This window comes from Crocuta crocuta, unplaced genomic scaffold (assembly GCF_008692635.1).
Source record: "Crocuta crocuta isolate KB4526 unplaced genomic scaffold, BGI_CrCroc_1.0 scaffold127, whole genome shotgun sequence".
Taxonomy (NCBI): domain Eukaryota; kingdom Metazoa; phylum Chordata; class Mammalia; order Carnivora; family Hyaenidae; genus Crocuta; species Crocuta crocuta.
This window is the reverse complement of record NW_027532008.1, coordinates 1,711,772-1,730,616: the sequence shown is the minus strand read 5'-3', so window position 1 is coordinate 1,730,616 and position 18,845 is coordinate 1,711,772. Positions and strand designations below refer to the sequence as shown.

The following is an 18,845-nucleotide window of genomic DNA, read 5'->3' as shown; positions in this document are numbered from 1 at the left end:
TTTAATGTAGTGCTCGGAGTGTTGGTTTACCATGTTACCTTCAGGTATTAGTGAAGTAATCCAGAGTATGTGGCTAACCGCTGCAGTTTGTGTTAGGCATGGCTTTTTGCATTTATAAAATTTAGTGTTAGCATACCCAGGTATGTCTGTGCATAAAAATTCATCAAGCTGTATCCTTAATATTCATGTACTTTGGCTATATGTAAGTTAGTTATATCATTAAGAAACCATGCACCTGGGGCGCCTGGGTGGTTCAGTCGGCTAAGCATCTGACGTCGGCTCAGGTCATGATCTCACGGTTCGTGGGTTCAAGCCCCGCGTCGGGCTCTGTGCTGACAGCCAGCTCAGAGCCTGGAGCCTGCTTCAGATTCTGTGTCTCCCTCTCTCTCTGACCCTCCCCTGCTCACACTGCCTCTCTCTCTCTCAGAAATAAATAAAACATTGAAAAAAATAAAAAAAAACAAAACCATGCACCTTTGGTTGGGGCATGTGGTTAGCTGGTATTTCCATGTATTATATGCAACATGTGGGGTCACTCCCTATCGTTTTGCAATCCCCAAGGTCATTTGGTGGTTATTGAGCTTGAGCAGGAAGAGAAATACTGTATAATATCTGCCAAACATTTATTTCAAATTTACAGTTTTAGTAAGCAAAATTTTCAGAACTATTTATTTTTAGAGAAGGTATATTCAGTCCTAAACTATTACTCCTAATGTTATTAATTCCCCGTGTACATAGATCTCATCCTGCTTTGGATCTGCCCCATGTAGAAAATACTAGTTTTAGAGCAAGCTGTGAAATGTGCGCACAGTCAGTACTTTTGAGGCAAGTCTGTCTTGAAGACATACCTTTGTGTCGACCTCTGCTCCCATCAGTCTGCTATGCACAACCCTGATGTTTTTGTGTGTGATTGCATCTACAAGGTCTGTGGTAGGCTCTCCAGCAGGCTCCCATTCTTCTATAGCTGTGAGTCTGGCAAGTTATAACCAAGCTCAACGTCAGGAGAAGTGGGTGTGGCCTTTCGGGCCGAGCCGCACGGGCAGCTTGAAAGTGGTTGGCAGTCTCCTCCCCTTCCTGCACTTGAGCTCTTCACAGTGTGTGCTCTGGAATGACAGGCATTCCTGTGTGAAGAGAGCCAGCGTGAAGACATATTTGTAAGAACCACAAGTGCCCAGGCCGGCATACAGGGAAGAGAAACTCCAGCAAACAAAGTGACCTCATGCTTTTTCCTGACATTTGGCAGTGACGCTGAGAGGGGAGTGCATGCCTCTTCTTTATGTGGATTTCTTTCTTAAGTTTTCTTTGGTCCGGGACAGTTTGTTGTCGTGAGACCCATCAGACAGTTTAATCATGGGGCAAGCTGACGTCTCCAGACCGGTAAATCCAGATGCTGTCGGTGAGTAATAGAAGGCAAAGAAATCCTGACAGAGGAGAGGCAGATGAAGATGTGAAATTGAATATTGTATAGGGAGTTAGCTGTGAGGATTTTGTTGTTTATAACTTTAGGATATGTACAATTTTGTGAAGAATGAATGAAACGTTAGAAGTTGCTTTTCATTCCATTACATTAATTTGCCACTCGGAGTTTTGTTTTACTTGATCCCTTTGGAGGTTTTTTTAAAATATAATATTGCAAGGAAGCCATCTGTTAATTTCTTGCCATTGCAGAAGATAGTGCATATATAGGAACTCATATATAGATTTCAGTGTTTTACTAGCATGTTGAAGGACTTGGGATGTGTATGGTATAGAGCTAGCACCGTTGATTTCTATAAATGGGGCCATTGTCAAGAATGACATACTTTCTTGGACTCAGTTATATATACATCCTCCAAATACGTCTCAGGCTTTTCCCATTGTGCTGGTCCTTCCATTTCTCATAAGGCACTCCTTTGATATAAATATTGCTCAGGTCAGTGCTTTACATTTGAAGCGTTTTTGTCTCAGAGATAGAGACCAAGCTGGTGATTGTAAGTGTAGCTTAGAGCTTCAAGGCTTGTAAGTGAAGGGGAAGTCCATTGTCACTGAAGACTCATTTTCCCAACCGTGTGGGGTTTTGTATAAGATGAAGATGGAAAAGTGGGACAAATAGTTTTAAGTGGGTATTTGTTAAAGGTAAGCAAAGTAGGGGAAAGTCTATGAATCATTCCTTGACATTACACTTCACAAAATGATTTATACCTTCTCTTTGGTTTAGGACGTAGCAAAAGACATGTTCAGTCCTAGGCTGCTCTTTTTTCAGAAATGAAAAATGTTGATGACTTTAAAGAAAAATTTAAAGTGTGGGAACACAGATAACATTCCCAAATATCTTGTGATTTAATATTATTTAGTTTCTAAAAGTGTGTTTTCCTCCTGAGATCTTGCCAGATGAAGTTCCTACAAAGTATTTCTCATGTTTTACTGAAACTGAAGCACATAGATCACAAAGTGAGTAAGAGATTTTTAGGACCAAAGTCAGGACTTGATTCATTTTACCTTGATCGTGAGCAATTTTTAAAAATTTCTTATTTTTAGTGAAATGTTTCATGAATAGAAAAAGGCATAGACAAAAATAAACAAAAATATAAAAATATAAAGGATCCTTTGGGCCACTGCCCAGCTTAAGAAATGAAGTTAAAAACAGAGATATCCCGCTCCACCCCTCTCTCTGTGCCCTTGCCCGCACTCCCTTGTGATGACATTTTGTTTCTTTGGTCCCAGAGGTAACCACTCTCCTGAATTTGGTATATTCACTTTTGGGCCACTAACTTCTCCTGTAGGTCTTCATTAATAAGGATCTAAACAATGCTAGGCATTTATCTATGAAATGGAACTGAATGGCATATGAAAGCAAGAAATGGACAAAGAGGTATAACTTACTCATAAGATATAACTTACTTAGGAAGAATGCCCATCTAACATCTATATACAAAAAATTTACATCTGAGTAGATTGTTTGGTATTATTGTTTGATAAAAAGTCAGCCTCCGATTCATCAATTTTTCTGTCTACCAATAGTCCTAAAAGGAGAACTAGAAATCACTCAGGCACCTAAGATTTTTAGTTCTCTCTAGGTGTGTGTGTGTGTGTGTGTGTGTGTGTGTGTGTGTGTGTGTGTGTGTGTGTTAATGAGAGCAAGCACGAGCAGGGCAGAGGGACAGAGGAAGAGGGAGAGAATCTCAAGCAGAGATCATGGGATCATGACCTGAGCCTAAACCAAGAGTCAGATGTTCAACCAACTAAGCCACCCAGGCACCCCTGTTCTCTCTAGATTTAATTTTGGGGTTTTATTTCCTAGATAATTCATAGGTGGCTATAAACTATTTTAATGGAGACTCTATTATGTTTCTTATCATTTAGGATTTATTCTATTTGAGTAAATCAGAGCCAAGTCATGAAGGGTCAACATTGACACCTTTGAGGGCTACACTTTGCTTTATTTTATTTTATTTTTTTGAGAATTCTTTTTTTTAAATTTTATTTTATTTATTTAAAAAACTTTAAGTTTATTTATTTTGCAACAGAGAGAAAGAACACAAGCTGGGGAGGGGCAGAGAGAAGGAGAGGCAGAATCCCAAGTAGGCTCTATGCCATCAGCACAGAGCCCGATGAGAGACTCAAACTCACAGACTGTGAGCCGAGATCAAGAGTTGGATGTTTAACTAACTGCACCCTTTATTTTTTATTTTTTTAATGTTTATTTTTTAGAGAAAGCACAAGCAGGGGGGTGCAGAGAGAGAAAGAGGATCTGAAGCAGACTCTGCATGGACAGTAGAGAACCCAATGTGGGGCTTGAACTCATGAACTGCTAGATCATGATCTGAGCCAACGTCGGATAATCAGCTAACCACCCAGACGCCCCAAGATTTATTTTATTAAATTTATTCTTGTGCATTTTTTTAAAAGTTTATTTATATATTTTGAGAGAGACAGAGACTGTGTGAATGAGGGAGGGGCAGAGAGAAGGGGAGACAGAGAATCCCAAGCAGGCTCCACACTGCCGGAGATCACAAAACCGCGAAATCATGACCTGAGCCAAAACCAAAAGTCAGACAGTTAACGAACTGAGCCATGTAGGCACCCCAAGATTTATTTTATTTTTAGAAAGAGAGTGCATGTATGAGCAGGGGAGTGAGGCAGAGAGAGAGAGAGAGTTTTTTTTTTTTTTTGAAAGAGGAAGAATCTTAGGCTGCATGCTCAGCATGGAGCCGGAGGCAGGGCTCGATCTCGTGATCCTGGGATCATGACCTGAGCCACAATCAAGAGTTGAACGCTCAAGCCATCCAGGCGTCCCACTACACCATTGCTTTAAAGGCTTTTACCAAACTTAACTGTTTCTTCATGAAATTTAAGAGGCATTTCATAGAAAGGTGTGTGGAAAGTCTTACCAAATTCTTTGGAAAGAAAAATGTACAAAGTAAATTAAGACTTAAATCATTTGTTAAAGTTCTAGGCCTATAATATAATAATTAGTTTTGAACTTATAATTGATGGTATTGGGGCCCCTGGCTGGCTCAATTGGTAGAGCATGCAACTCTTGATCTTGGGATCATGGGTTTGAGCCCCATGTTGGGGGTAAAGTTTACTTTAAAAAATTAATAATAAAATTGATGGTTCTATGTTTGGCAAGCTAAGTGAAATAGAATAAATTACTGAATATGTTGAATAGATTTCATTATTTTTAAGGCACTGTAAATGTTTTACTGGACCCTGATAGGTATCAGTCATGTCTTTGCCCTTGAGAAGTTTACTTTCTAGCTGAGAATTTAAATATTAAAAGAAAAAAGTCCAAGATATTTATAAATTTAGGATAATGCATATTTTGGGGGCACCTGGCTATGTCAGTCAGTGGGACATGCAACTCTTGATCTTTGGGTTGTTGGTTTGAGCCCCATGTTGGATATAGAGATTATGTAAAAATAAAATCTTTAAATAAAAACAAAACAAAACAGATAAGATGTATTCCTTTCTCTTAATTGACTATAGCTTATGTTGGATGTCCAAAGCTGCTAATTAAGAAGATTCTGCTTTCAAATAAATAACCTTTGCATACAGAATCATATGCAAATGGATAAGATGTTATGTTAGTATCCATCTAGAGTTTTACCATAGGACCTTTTCTAACAACTGGTGAATTAATCAGTTATTTAAATCCAGAGTAGGAATTTATGCTGTAGTGTCCATTCAAGGAAATAAGCAGTTATCCTCAGTAGTTAAAATAATTTTTTTTTTCGTCAAGTGAAATATATCCATAGGAGAAACCTGTATATTTACTCAGAGAAACTGTTCAAGTAGTAATACTTTGTAGTTCTTGATCAACATAAAAGCTGTTTCTGTCTTCACTAAAAGCTTTCACTGTGTATCATCATATTAAAACAGCCATCTATTTATTAGCACATGTCCTTAAATTAGACACATGATCAAAAAATTTTAATAAGCTGTACTCTACCATTTAGTCTGGAACTTTCTCTCTCTCTGCCTTTCCATTCTCTAATCTCTAGGTTTGTGTTTTTGTTTTTCCTTTTTGGCCCTTCGTATACCTTTCATTCAAAAATTAGCCTCTTTCCTCCTTTTTAAAAATTTTTTACATAAGAATATATTGCTTTAAAAGGTACTGTATTATATTTTCCTCCTTGCTACCTTCCTTTTCCATCACCTTTTGATTCATTTTGGTCTGAAATTCATAGTATGGATTCTCAAGCACATAATGGAGTAATTTGGGACAAGGTGATTTAGAAATATATGGTAAAATCAGTATGGAGAGTGTTGGATGAATAAAATTTAATGTAGGTATATAATATTAGCATAGGAATAAATAATAGATGGGTTAATTAAAAATAAACTACTTCATAACACCTTAAAGAAAAACACTTGGCATTATTTGGTCATGAGAATTATCAGAGACATTTTCATACTTATCTAGATGTGACAGTAAATGTTTTCCTCTGGGAAGGAAGGAGCAGGCACACTTTGCACATGTAGTCAGGACTGAGGAGGAAGCAGTGGTGTAGAGTCTGGTACACTCCTTATAATAGGGTTTTCTGTTATCGAATGTGCCTGCCAACCAAAAATTATTGGCCCTTCTCTCTGCTCCAGTGGATTTCCTCAACAGCCCCTTGCAGGAAAACTTGGGAAAGTTTCGGTCTTTTTTCCATGAGAGAATATGCATTTTCTGGCCACCTCACTATAAAACCTTACTCTCGACTTGGAATTTTTATCAAAAAGTGTATACATCTTGATATAGTTATGGTCTGAAAACTATTTTGCCAGAGTTGGAATCCCAGACCTAACTGTGCCTGCAGGTATGGAACTGTGCCCCCTGTCTTCTCCAGTGCTTTGCCCAATTCTGTTTCCCAAAGGTCAGAGCTTTGCAGTATTTCGAAGGGACGTTATGGACCTGCTCTAGACAAAGCCTGCTTTGTTTGCTAGTGGCAGCTTTTGCTTTCTGTAATTTTGTTGTAGTTTTCTAAAACAGTTCTTTAAATCCAATAATAATCCTCTTTTAGAAGGCAAAAATGAGGAAGTGCAGTAGTGTAAGTACCACAGATTAATGTTCTCCATTTACAAGGTTTTGATGCTGTTAAAATGCTTGTATAAACACAAGATCTATTTCAAACTCCATGAGCATTTAAAAAAATAATCCCTAACTATTAGATTATAAAAATGATTGATCACAATATATGTAAGGCAAGTCATGCTGTGTATACCTTAAACTTAAAAAAGGATAATTGACACTTTTTTTTTTGAGAGACAGTGCAAGTGAATGAGGGGCAGAGAGAGAGAAAGAATCCCATGAGGAGTAGGGTGGGGGGAGGGAGAGAGAAAACTGGGGCTCACCGGAAACAGGGCTCATGCTCACCTGATGCGGGAATTGAACTCACTAACCGTGAGGTTATGACCTGAGCTGAAGTCAGATGCTTACCTGACTGAGCCACCAGGAGTCCATAATTGACACTTCTTGGTAATGGAGGGTATATCTTGTTGCACAAAACTATAGATTTTTAAAGTTTGGATAAAAAACCAGTTATTATAAAAGATTTATGGGTAAAATGGGAGAACTTTATACACTTCAAATCTAAACATTTTTAAACTTAATAAAGTGAAACAAATAGAGGTGGAACTAAGACCCAGTAATTTTGTTGCTTATTTATAAACTAAGCCTAATGAAGGAGAGAGAGTAGTGAAGACTGTGTTGAAAACTAAGTTTTCTATTGACTCCAGTTGCCTGTGCCTTATCTTACCTTCCAACACGAGTAATTAAGAATTGGTTACAGGGGCACCTGGGTGGCTCAGTCCATTAAGCACCCGACTTTGGCTCAGGTCATGATCTTGCGATTTGTAGGTTCGAGCTCCACATCGGGCTCTATGCTGACACCTCAGAGCCTGGAGCCTGCCTTGGATGCTGTGTCTTCCTCTCTCTCTGCCCCTCCCCTGTTCACGCTGTCTTTGTCACTCAGTCTTTCAAAAATGAATATACGTTAAAAAAAAAAAGAAGAAGAAAAGAAGAAGAAGAATTGGTTATATGGGTGCCTGGGTGGCTCAGTGGGTTGAGTGTCATACTCTTGATTATGGCTCAGGTCATGATCTCATGGTAAATGAGTTCGAGCCCCACGTTGAGCTCTGCACTAATAGTGCAGAGCTTGCTTGGGATTCTCTGTCTCCCTCTCTCTCTGCCCCTCCCCTGTGCTCTCTCTCAAAAATTAATAAATAAACATTAAAAATTTGGGTTATAAATCGGGGGCACCTGAGTGGCTCAGTTGAAAGAGCATCTGACTCTTGATTTAGGCTCAGGTCACCATCCCAGGGTCCTGGGATTGAGCCCTATGTTGGACTCGATATTCTCTCTCTCTCTCTCTCTCTCTCTGCCCTCCCCTGCTCACTCACTCTCTAAGTAAACAAACATCTTTTTTTAATTAAAAAAAAGATTCTCTGACCATCTCACCTGCTAGCATTCTTTCTCTGTCCTAAAAAAAAAATTAATTGTAAATCAGATCTGAAATGAACATTATCTTTGACCTATGGCTTTTTGTTTAACTCTGTTTTATCCTTATCTCTAGCAAGTAATGTAGGTATAATGTAACTACAGCTTATAGTTAATGAGTACTTTATCTGAAGATGAAAAAGTGTTAACTAATTTCTAATAATATTATACATTTAGGGGTGCCTGGGTGGCTCAGTCAGTTGAGGCCAACTCTTGGTTTCAGCTCAGGTCCTTATCTCATGGTTTATGAAAATGAGCCCTGCATTGGGCTCTGTGCAGACAGCATGAAGCCTGCTTGGGATTCTCTCTCTTTCCCTCTCTCTCTCTCCCCCTCCCCCCTTCAAAATAAATAAATAAACATTAAAAGGAAGAAGACGACGAAGCCTATGAAGTATGACTTGCTACAACTTAAGTGAGGGAGCGGGTAGTTTGAATACCAGGGCGTAGTGTCAGGGTACTCCTGAAACCAGAAATTCCAGACTAATTTGGTTGCTTATCTTCCTCTCCCAACCTCCACTCCCTACAAAAAACACCAAGATCTCCAACTCTGACATGCTTTCCTAGTGGGCTGCAGCTGTATAACTCAAAGAAAAAAGTGTTTTCTTTAGGACACAGAATCACAAAACTATAGCCAGCACCCTATACCCAGTGTTCTAGCAAACAAAAGGAAACTACCTTGTTTTGGCTCTCATGGAGAACAGAATGGAGCCATAGGGCCATTGTAAATTCTGTAACTAGTTTAAACAGAAACAGTGGAGTATCCAGATGTGATTCCAAGCCTGTATATCATAAGTTAATTTTTTTATTTTGTGAGAGAAAGAGAAAGCACAAGTGGGAGAGAGGTAGAGACAGGAAAAAGTGAGAATCCCAAGCAGGCTCTGCACTGTCAGATGCTTAGCTGACTAAGCCACCCAGGCTGCCCTATATCATTAAAAAAATTTTAAAGGCATTATTTCTAGATTCTTTTTTTTTTTAAATATTTTTATTTATTTCTAGGAGAGAGAGAGAGAGACAGCGTGAGCAGGGGAGGGTCAGAGAGAGAGGGAGATACAGACTCTGACATAGGCTCCAGGCTCTGAGCTGGCAGTCAGCACAGAGCCCGACGCGGGGCTCGAACCCACAAACCGCGAGATCATGACCTGAGCGAAAGTCGGACGCTTAACCAACTAAGCCACCCAGGCACCCCTCTAGATTCTTGAATATACTGTTTTTGTATGATTTTTTCATCTGGCAGTTTCTCTTTCTGTTGTAGTTTTGTAAGCAGTGTAATTGAATTTTCTTCCTGTCAGACAAATTCATAGTAAGAAACCTGAATCAGTTTCTCAGTTTTAATGGATCCAAGAATGCTACAGAGATTAGCGGCTTCATTAGATCTAGTCAGCTGCAGACATCACAGATTTACACATGCATTCTACAGCTAAAAAATTTACCCCTGATGAATTTTAGGTCATAAATTTGTTCTGTAACTCCTTTTGCACAAGGTTGTACTCATGGCAAACAGGGGTGGGTAGTGTGCTTAAAAGAATATGGGAGTAGATGGGAAGCCTGGGTAGCTTAGTCAGTTGAGCATCCGACTTTGGCTCAAGTCATGACCTTACGGCTTGCGAGTTCGAGCCCTGTATTGGGCTCTGTGCTGACAAGTCAAGAGTCTGGAGTCTGCTTCGGAATCTCTGTCTCCCTCTCTCTCTGCCCCGGCCCTGCTTGTACTCTGTCTCTCCTTCAAAATTAAATAAACATTAAAAACAAAACAAAAAAACAGGATATGGGAGTAGAAAGTATTGTTTGGGTAATCCAAGTCTAGTCACTTTAACATGGATTACTACTACAGATACCAAGGAAAGATATCCTTGAGTGGTTTCAGACTGGTTTTCATGTGGGAAATAATGGGTTTTTATAGGAACATATGTTTAGGGAGAATTGTTTTCTTTAGTGTATTTATGCATATGCTGGACTCTTGATTTTGGCTCATGTCATGATCTTGCAGTTCATGGGATCTAGTGTCTGGCTCTGCACTATTAGCATGGAGCCTAACTGGGATTCTCTCTCTCTCTCTTTTTCTCTGCCCCTCCTCTCACTCATGCTCTCTCTCAAACTAAATTAAAAAGCATTTAAAAAACACATTAAATATAAATGGACTAAACACTCTATAGGACGACAGTTATCAAACTAGGTAGAAAAACAAAATCAAGGCACAAGTGTCATTAAATTGACACAGAATTTCATAATGATAAAAGGGTAATTTAACAGAAAGATATAATAACTCTAGATTTTTATATACCAAATAACATGGCTTTAAAGTATAGGGACTCCCGGGTGGCTCAGTCATTTGAGTGTATGCCTTTGGCTCAGTTCATGATCTTATAGTTTGTGAGGTTAAGCCCTGCATCAGGCTCTCTGCTTTCAGAACAGAGCCCACTTCAGATCCTCTGCCCCCCATGCTCTCCCTGCCCCTCCTCTGCTGGCACTCTCAAAATAAATATTTAAAAATATAAATAAATAAAAATTTTATGAAACAAGGGCACCTGGCTGACTCAGAAGGGCATGTGACTCTTGATCTTGGGGTTGTGAGTTCTTTTTTTTGTTTGTTTGGGGTTGTGAGTTCTTACCCCACATTAGGTATAGAGATTACTTAAAAATAAAATTGTATTATTTATTTATTGATTTTTAATTGTTTTTAAATGTTTATTTATCTTTGAGAGAGAGACAGAGTGTGAGCAGGGGAGAAGCAGAGAAGAGAGGGAGACACAGAATCAAAGCAGGCTCCAGGCTCCCAAGCTGTCAGCACAGAGCCCAACTCAGGGCTCAAACTCACAAACTATGAGATCACGTCCTGAGCTAAAGTCGGATGCTTAACTGACTGAGCCATCCAGGCGCCCAAAAACAAAAATTTTTTAAATATACATATATGAAAAGAAAATAATTAATAGAACTATAAAGTGAAAGAGACAAATCTATTTTCCTGGATAGAGACGTTAACATTCCTTTCTCTCGGTAATTGGTAGAACAAACTGACAACAAATCAGAAAGGATGTTAATGATTCTACAATGTGATTAAACAGCTTGACTTAATGGCATGTGTAGAACACTACACTCAACTGCATAATATACAAAACTACAAACTTTTTTATTGTTTATTTTTAATTTAAACTTTATCTGAAACTAAGTTGGGCAGGAAGGACCCTTATAGTTCTTCTGTAGAAATACTTATGCTTAAGTAGGAAACCCTGAATGATGTTAGGATTTTCTGCTTTATTTTTCTTCAACAAAGAATTAGGTTATAGACAGAGCAGGTCTGCCTGCCTCTTTCAACATGTATAAGATTTCCAGATAATAATCTGCGATGGGGTTCAACAAACCTGGCTGATCATAAGAATCACCTGTGAAGATTAAAAAAAAATGTTTTTTAATGTTTTATGTTTTCTGCGAGAGGGAGAGAGGCAGGATGAGCAGGGGAGAGGCAGAGAGAGAGGGAGACACAGAATCCAAAGCAGGCTCCAGGCTCTGAGCTGTGAGCACAGAGCCCAATGCGGGGCTGGAACCCACGAACCGTGAGATCATGACTTGAGCCGAAGTCGGACGCTTAACTGACTGAGCCACCCAGGCGCCCCATCACCTGTGAAGATTTTTAAAAACAGATTTCTGGGTCCCACCACCTGGAGATTCTGTATTTTGAAAAGGTAACTGGGCTGATACCAAGTATTTGAATGGATTTAGGAGTTACTAGAATGTTGTATTTGTCATGTAGAGGGGGATGAGTGTGGAGAACATAAGAATATATGAGAATATTATAAGAATGAATGAATTTGGAATAATAGGTCAGGACTGGGTGTGGCTAAACCCCCCACTGCATAAGGCAAGAGGCATATCTGCTTCTAAAAGTTTTATAAACATGAAAATTAAGCATATTTATATAAAATATCAAAGAAAAAAATCTGTTCTCCTCTTTTTAAATTTATTTTTTATTTAAAATATTTTTAATCTTTATTTATTTTGAATGGGGGAGAGGCAAAGAGAAAGAAAGAGAATCCCAAGCAGGCTTTGGCGCAGNTGACTCCCTCTCTCTCTGACCCTCCCCTGCTCACGCTGTCTCTCTCTCTCCTAGAAATGAATAAAACATTTAAGAAAAAAAAAAAAAAGAGTCAGACACTTAACCAACTGAGCCAACCAGGTGCCCCCTCTCTCTGCTGTTCATATTCAATGACCATATTCAGTAACTTTACACAAAGAAAGAAGAGGGCTATCCTTAGCAATAGATGTGATGGTAGATACATTGGTTTTTATTATAGCTATTGGTATTTTCCATATACACTGTACTTTTGAATATAAGCTGAACTTGTCTTGAGCTCATATAGCTAGCGGGCATAAATGTTTGAAAGGGTATCATGATTTTACTGTTTTGAATGTTTAAGAGGAAGGGGACATATAAATATATTGTTGAATAAAAGGAAGAATTAAAGGGAATGAGCTAAGTTCTACCTTCAGAATGTGATTAGACACCTGGCAAGGTGGTGAGAGAGCAAGCTAGATAGGCTGTTTCGTTCAAGGACTTGTCTGTGAATCCATCCTCACCTAATAACATTCCTGTAGCTTTCTGGCTGCTTTTCTTTGTAAAAAATATCACGTAGCACTCACATCTTCTTTCATATTGTTAGTTGTTTTGGCTTTTGAGTTTTTATATTACATTCCTTGGTGCTTTTAATCAAACAAACATTTTCCTCTCTGTCATTTGGAACTGAGTAGTGAAGTTCATTCAGTGGGTGGGTCAGCAGGACATTTCAAGTTTCAGTCTCTCCTTGCCTCTAGCAAGGAAGGCGACTATGCACTGCTTATGGAACTTAGCTCCATTTCTGAAAGCATTGTCATTAACGTATGCTAAATATTATGATATATCTGAAATGTCTTGCGGTCTCATTGACATTTCATGATTGGGAGAATACTGTCTTAAAGCACTGGCTCTTAAAAGCAACACCATGTGGGGCGCCTGGATGGCTCAGTGGTTAAGCGTCGGGCTTTGGCTCAGGTCACGATCTCATGGTTCATGGGTTTGAATCCCACATCAGGCTTTGTGCTCACAGCTCAGAACTTAGAGCCTGCTTTGGATTCTGTGTCTCCCTGTCTCTCTGTCCCTTCCCATTCAGGCTTTCTCTCTCTCTCTCTCTCTCTCTCTGTCTCTGTCTCTATCTTTCTCTCTCTCTCAAAACAAAACAAAACAAAACATTAAAGAAGAAACACAAGGGGCACCTGGGTGGCTCAGTCAGTTAAGCATCCAACTTTAGCTCAGGTTATGATCTCATCGCTCGTGGGTTCAAGCCTTACATCAGGCTCTGTGCTGACAGCTCAGAGCGTGGAGCCTGCTTCAGATTCTCTGTCTCCCTCTCAGTCTGCCTCTCCCCAGCTCACACTCTGTGTCTCCTTCTCTCAAAAATAAATACATTTTTTTAATTAAATAAATAAGTGAATGAATAAGCAACACCATATATTCACCATGTGCCACCCCTGGGAGTCCATCCCAGGCACCACTATGGGAATTTTTGTCACAGGAGATGTTCTGATGTCTGTGGCAAGTAAACTTCTAAAAATCTGGTCAGTGTTCGAACAGTGAGATTCTCTTGCATATCATGGAAGGAATTAAAGTAGTTGAGACTCAGGATGTGTTCGAGTAAATCCTGCACCCAGGAAGGAAAGAGGCATTGTCCTCTCTTCTCGATCTGTTGCATTTCGGTAACCAGGACCCTGTTTGGCCCGTGGTCAATACACAGTAGAATAATGCCTCCAGCAGTCACTGCTGCACTCAAAAAATGACAGTTGTGTAAAGTCTGACTTTCATCAGCAGGCTTCCCTAAGACCCCCGCTTATCAACCAAAAAAGACAGATTTGGACTTTGCAGTGTTTCTTTAAAAAAAATTAATGCTTGTGGATTATGTATTTTCTTTTGTGAAAAAATATCTACAGTATTAAAGGAAATAATTTTTAAGTACATATGTTATGCCTGTTTATCCTCCCCAAAAAGAGTGTTATTTGCTTCAGATGTGTACAGTAAACATGTTAACTTATTACATGTGATAATATAGTGTGTGGTCCTGGATGTATTTCTGTAAAGGTTCCACTTTAATTTCAGGATGGTTATTCCACATGACTCTTTTTTTCTTCTCCTCTAGACTTCTCCAGAGAACCCTGGGACAGTAGGTGGAGTGCAAAGCTGTATTGTGTTGCCTTCCTGCTTTTTTTGTTGCTTTCCTGCTTTTATTTATTTATTTTATTATTATTATTATTTTTGGCCCAGTTTTGGCTGCTCCTTTCTCTGCCACTAAAGCTCACTAACGAAAACCCTGCATGTGTGGTCATTATGAGGGACTCATGGCCATTCGTTTCAGTCCTGCACATACAACATGTCAGTTATGTTTCTTGTCCTATCCTTAAGATCAGGATTGTCCCTAAAACAGTATTGTCACAGGCAAACTGGAATGTCATCTGTGCTTTCCAAAAAGATTTCATTTAAACAAATTTTTTTAAGTTTATTTATTTTCAGAGAGAGAGAAAAAAGAGGGAGAGAGCTTGAGCAGGGGAGGGGCAGAGAGAGGGAGAGAGAATCCCAAGCAGGCCCCATGTTTTCAGTATGGAGCCCACATGGGGCTCGACCCCTCAAACTGACCTGATTTCACAGGTCATGAAATCAAGAGTCGGATACTTAACCAACTGAGCCACCCAAGTGCCCCCAAAAAGGTTTCATTTTAAAGCACTCTCTCTGTAATGCTCCAGGCCCCTTCCAGTGCTCCAAACCTAGGCTCTTGTGAAGGAAGAAGATAATCTGAAAAACAGATACAAATAAGGTGTTAACACTTACTGTGTTATCCCGTCTGAACTATTAACTTCCTAAGAGAGGAGGGCCGAGGGAGAGCGCTGTTTAGTAGAGAATGATGATGACTCACTCACTAACGATGGGACCCCCTGCTTCAGTGATATGGGAGGCTGTAATGGTAGCTGGGGAAGCCCTCCCCCACGCCACGAAGATGACAGTGGCAACAGCAACAGGCTGCACCGGGGCAAGATCTCATACATATGGAAAAGACTCCGTATTTGTGTGTGGGTGCGTGTGTGTGTGTGTGCGCGCGCGCACGTGCGTGCCCCTATAGAGGTTTTGAGCTGGTTATGATCATCTCATTGAATTTTGTCCCAAAATGATGTCAGCTTGGTTTGGTTGTTTTTCCCTGTTCGTAATTTATCTGTTACAGATTTTGATGTTTGGTGTCCATGTGATGTCCAGGAATCTGTCTGCATGATTGTTTATCATTGCTCTGATCCTTTCCAACTACCACAGGAAGAGAGGGGAAGGGACCTTATAGAGATTATGCTGAAATAATAAATTGGCTGTTCCTTTCCCTTTGTGCCTTTCATCATATCACAGAAGAAGCAGGCCAGCCCAACGCAGACCCAGGCATGGTCATGGACAGTGTGGAAGCAGGAGACATGACGCCTCCCACCAAAAGGAAGAGCAAGTTTTCAGGCTTTGGCAAAATCTTCAAGCCCTGGAAATGGCGGAAAAAAAAAAGTAGTGATAAATTCAAAGAGACATCAGAAGGTGAGATATTAAGATTTAAATATATGTTCTATGTTAGAGAGTTTCTTATTTTAGAAGTACCTAACTTTTTCATTCTCTTCCCAAGCTACTATAACGCCCTATTTGAAGAGGGAATTCAGTCTTTCAGAAATAAAACCAAGTGATCATTCAGTAAGCCTTGTATACTATAGCCTCATCCCCAGATTGCTATTTTAATGGGCTTAAAGTGTATCAATGGAGTTCCTGAATGGTAGCAAATCTAAGATCCTTCTTTTTTCCCTACTCTGACCACTTAGGAAAGTTCATTTATAAATACCTTATTATTGAAATGCCAATTTAAAAAGAAAGAGGTAAAATTATATAAGGATAGTTCCTTTTGGAAATGCTTCTTTCCCAGTATCACAGGATATGAAAGAAATTAAGTTTAAATTTAAAGTTAATCTTCCTGTTCTTTCTTTCCAGAGAATAGAAAATTGAACCACATTATTCTTTTGCCTGTCAAGTTAGAATGCTTAACATTGACCTTTAACTGCCACAGTTCTGAGTGTTTCCCAATTTAATATTAGTTTTAGAGCGGAAAATATCTATGCGAAAACCAAGAGAAGAGCTGGTTAAAAGAGGGGTTCTGTTGGAAGACTCTGAGCAGGGTGAGTTTGTAAATAAACTACATATGTCTGTCTCTGTATACCTGGTGTTTGATCCTGACTAGGTATTTGAATTTTCTTTTGTTATTGCTATTGTTCAGAGGAAGGGGAGATTCTTTAAAACTGTCCGTGCACCTGGAATTTTTTTTTTTTAATTTCTATAAAAAGAGAAAAAAACTCAATAAAAGATCTACAAAAGCACTGGACAGTTCACTAAGGAATACATAACAAATGGGGGCACCTGGCTCAGTCCTTGGAGCACGCAACTCTTGATCTCGGGGTCATGAGTTCCAGCCCCATGTTGTGCATAAAGATTACTTTAAAAAATATTTGTAAATAGTTTAGCATAATCCATGAAACCTAGAGATAAGGATACCAATGTGCCAGCATGTCCGGAACTTGGTATATACTCAACAAAAACATGTATACATGGTTATCAGGAGACATATACAAATATGCTTGTAGCAGCAATATTTACTAACAATAGAACAAAATTGGAAACAACCCAAATGTCCACTGATAATAAAATGTGAAAACAACTTGTAGGGGCACCTGGGTGGCTCAGTCGGTTAAGCATCTGATTTAAGCTCAGGTCATGATCTCGCAGTTCATTAGTTTGAGCCCTTCGTTGGGCTCTGTGCTGACAGCTCAGAGCCTGGAGCCTGCTTCCGACTCTATGTCTCCCTGTCTCTTCCCATTCATGCTTGCTTTCTCTCTCTCTGTCTCAGTCTGTCTCTCTCTCTCAAAACAAAACATTAAAAAAAAATTTTAATTAAAAATCTTGCGATATACTTCTAAAATGAAATATTATACATGAATGAAAGCAAACTACACCTGCACGCTATAATATGATTCTCATAAGTGATAGCGAGCAATTGAAGGCAGTCATGAAAGGATCTGTGTTGTTTCATTTCTATAAATGTGAAGAAAAAATAGGCTATATTAAGCCACAGTGTTTGGACATGCATGCTTAAATGGTTAAATTAAAATAAAACAAAGAGGATTAGGGGCGCCTGGGTGGCTTAGTCGGTTGGGCGTCCGACTTTCGCTTGGGTCATGATCTCGCGGTTGGTGGGTTCGAGCCCTGCGTCGGGCTCTGTGCTGACTGCCAGCTCAGAGCCTGGAGCCTGTTTCAGTCTGTGACTCCCTCTCTCTCTGACCTTCCCCCTGCTCACGCTGTCTTTCTCTCTCTCTCCTAGAAATAAATAAAAATCTTTAAAAAAAAAAAAAAACAAAGAGGATTAGCACAAGAGTTAGAAGAGTGATTGCTTTGTTCAGGGAAGGGAAGAGGCGTGTTACTAGAAGGGAAGGGAGGATTCAGCGGTCTGGAAACATTTCTTCATGTCCTTAATGGTCACACAAATGTCTTCATAATATTTCATTGAAATCTATGTTTATGTTTTATACATTTTTCTCTATTATGTTGTACTGGACAATAAAAAATCGAATAGTAACAAGATATTTTGAGAGAATTCTTTGTTGTGCTATCTATATTTGGTTTATCTAAGGAAGGCAAATATTTTTTGTGGGACTGAAAGTATCTAGCAAAGGGAAAATATTAAACCATGAGCGAGAATAACTGATTTTTTTTTTTTTTAAGAAATCTCCATTTAGGGGGTATAAATATGAAAAGATTTCATTTCTTCTAACAGTTACCTCCCATTTTCCTGTACTAAAGGCCATTTTCTCTGGGGGGGGGGTGTTAAAAACAAAAAAAGGCTATTCACCCTTCCTTCCAAGTGTTTACCCTAACTGGCTATGATCTTTAACTCAGAAATTGAGAGGCTGGTGAAGGATCCTTGGAACCAGCCTTCTCTGTGTCTCTATGTTCTTAGTTTTGTACCAGCCGCAGTACTTTGTTACTTCCCTTTGTTTGTTTGTTTGTTTGTTTCACCAAATTTGTCTCCATGCCCGTATTGCTGCCTTACTCTTCTGTTTGTCATAAAAAAACAAGTTTTGGTATTTCAATACTTGATACTGGTTTAATAATGTCAGGACTTTCCTCTAACGTGTGCTTTTATGAAGCAGCTAATTGGAGGAATTAAGATGACAGTACGTTGGTGGTATTTCGTTTTCTTCACTAGAGTTCCTTTGCATGAGACAAAATCTGAAGGCCAAGTTTTAAAACGTTTCATATCCTTGGAACAATGTGAGAAAGGAACCAAACTAAAGGAATATTATACATTTTAGGTTTGGAATTATGTTAATATATTGCTTATTCGTTAAATTTAATTTAAATTATGTAGATTGAGGATTTTTTAGTCTCAGCTATTTGAAAATTTAACAAAGAAAACAAAGATGAAACAGAATTACCAAAATATTAATTAGCATTGTTTACCTGTGGATGTTGGGATGGGAATACAAGGTTTTGTTTTGGGTTGTTTCTTTTTTCTGTTTTTCTGAAATTTTTACGTGGTTAACTGAGCATGGATAACCACTTTTTTTTATGAGACTATTTGTTTTTTACATTTGGACACAAATTCTTCTAGGTTTTGGGGCACCTGGGTGGCTCTGTCAGTTAAGCAACCAACTTCAGCTCAGGTCATGATTTCATGGCTCATGAGTTCAAGACCCCCTGTGCTGACAGCTCAGAGCCTGGAGCCTGCTTCGGATTCTGTGTCTCTCGCTCTCTTTGCCTACCCACTTGTGCTCTGTCTCTGTCTCTCTCTCTCTCAAAAAT

General features: G+C 39.2%; 1 protein-coding gene and 1 long non-coding RNA gene across 9 annotated transcripts in view; one reads left to right on the top strand and one right to left on the bottom strand.

Moving 5' to 3' along the window:
- The window catches only part of PHACTR4 (phosphatase and actin regulator 4), a 114,562-nt gene that overhangs the window by 66,114 nt on the left and 29,603 nt on the right, over window positions 1-18,845 (top strand). For 2 of the 8 annotated variants that reach the window (XM_077775625.1, XM_077775626.1), the window contains exons 3-5: window positions 14,122-14,149; window positions 15,369-15,542; window positions 16,088-16,168. In XM_077775625.1, the coding sequence (XP_077631751.1) occupies window positions 15,401-15,542; window positions 16,088-16,168 (223 nt within the window). In that variant the 5' untranslated portion in view covers window positions 14,122-14,149; window positions 15,369-15,400. Of the gene's footprint in view, window positions 1-1,144; window positions 1,397-14,121; window positions 14,150-15,368; window positions 15,543-16,087; window positions 16,169-18,845 lie in introns of those variants that run through there. The other 6 variants (XM_077775620.1, XM_077775621.1, XM_077775622.1 and 3 more) reach the window with 4 other exon arrangements.
- The window catches only part of LOC144241154 (uncharacterized), a 40,332-nt gene continuing 36,840 nt past the window's right edge, over window positions 15,354-18,845 (bottom strand). The window contains exon 5 of the long non-coding RNA XR_013337978.1: window positions 15,354-15,489. This is a non-coding gene — a long non-coding RNA (uncharacterized LOC144241154). The remainder of the gene's footprint in view (window positions 15,490-18,845) is intronic.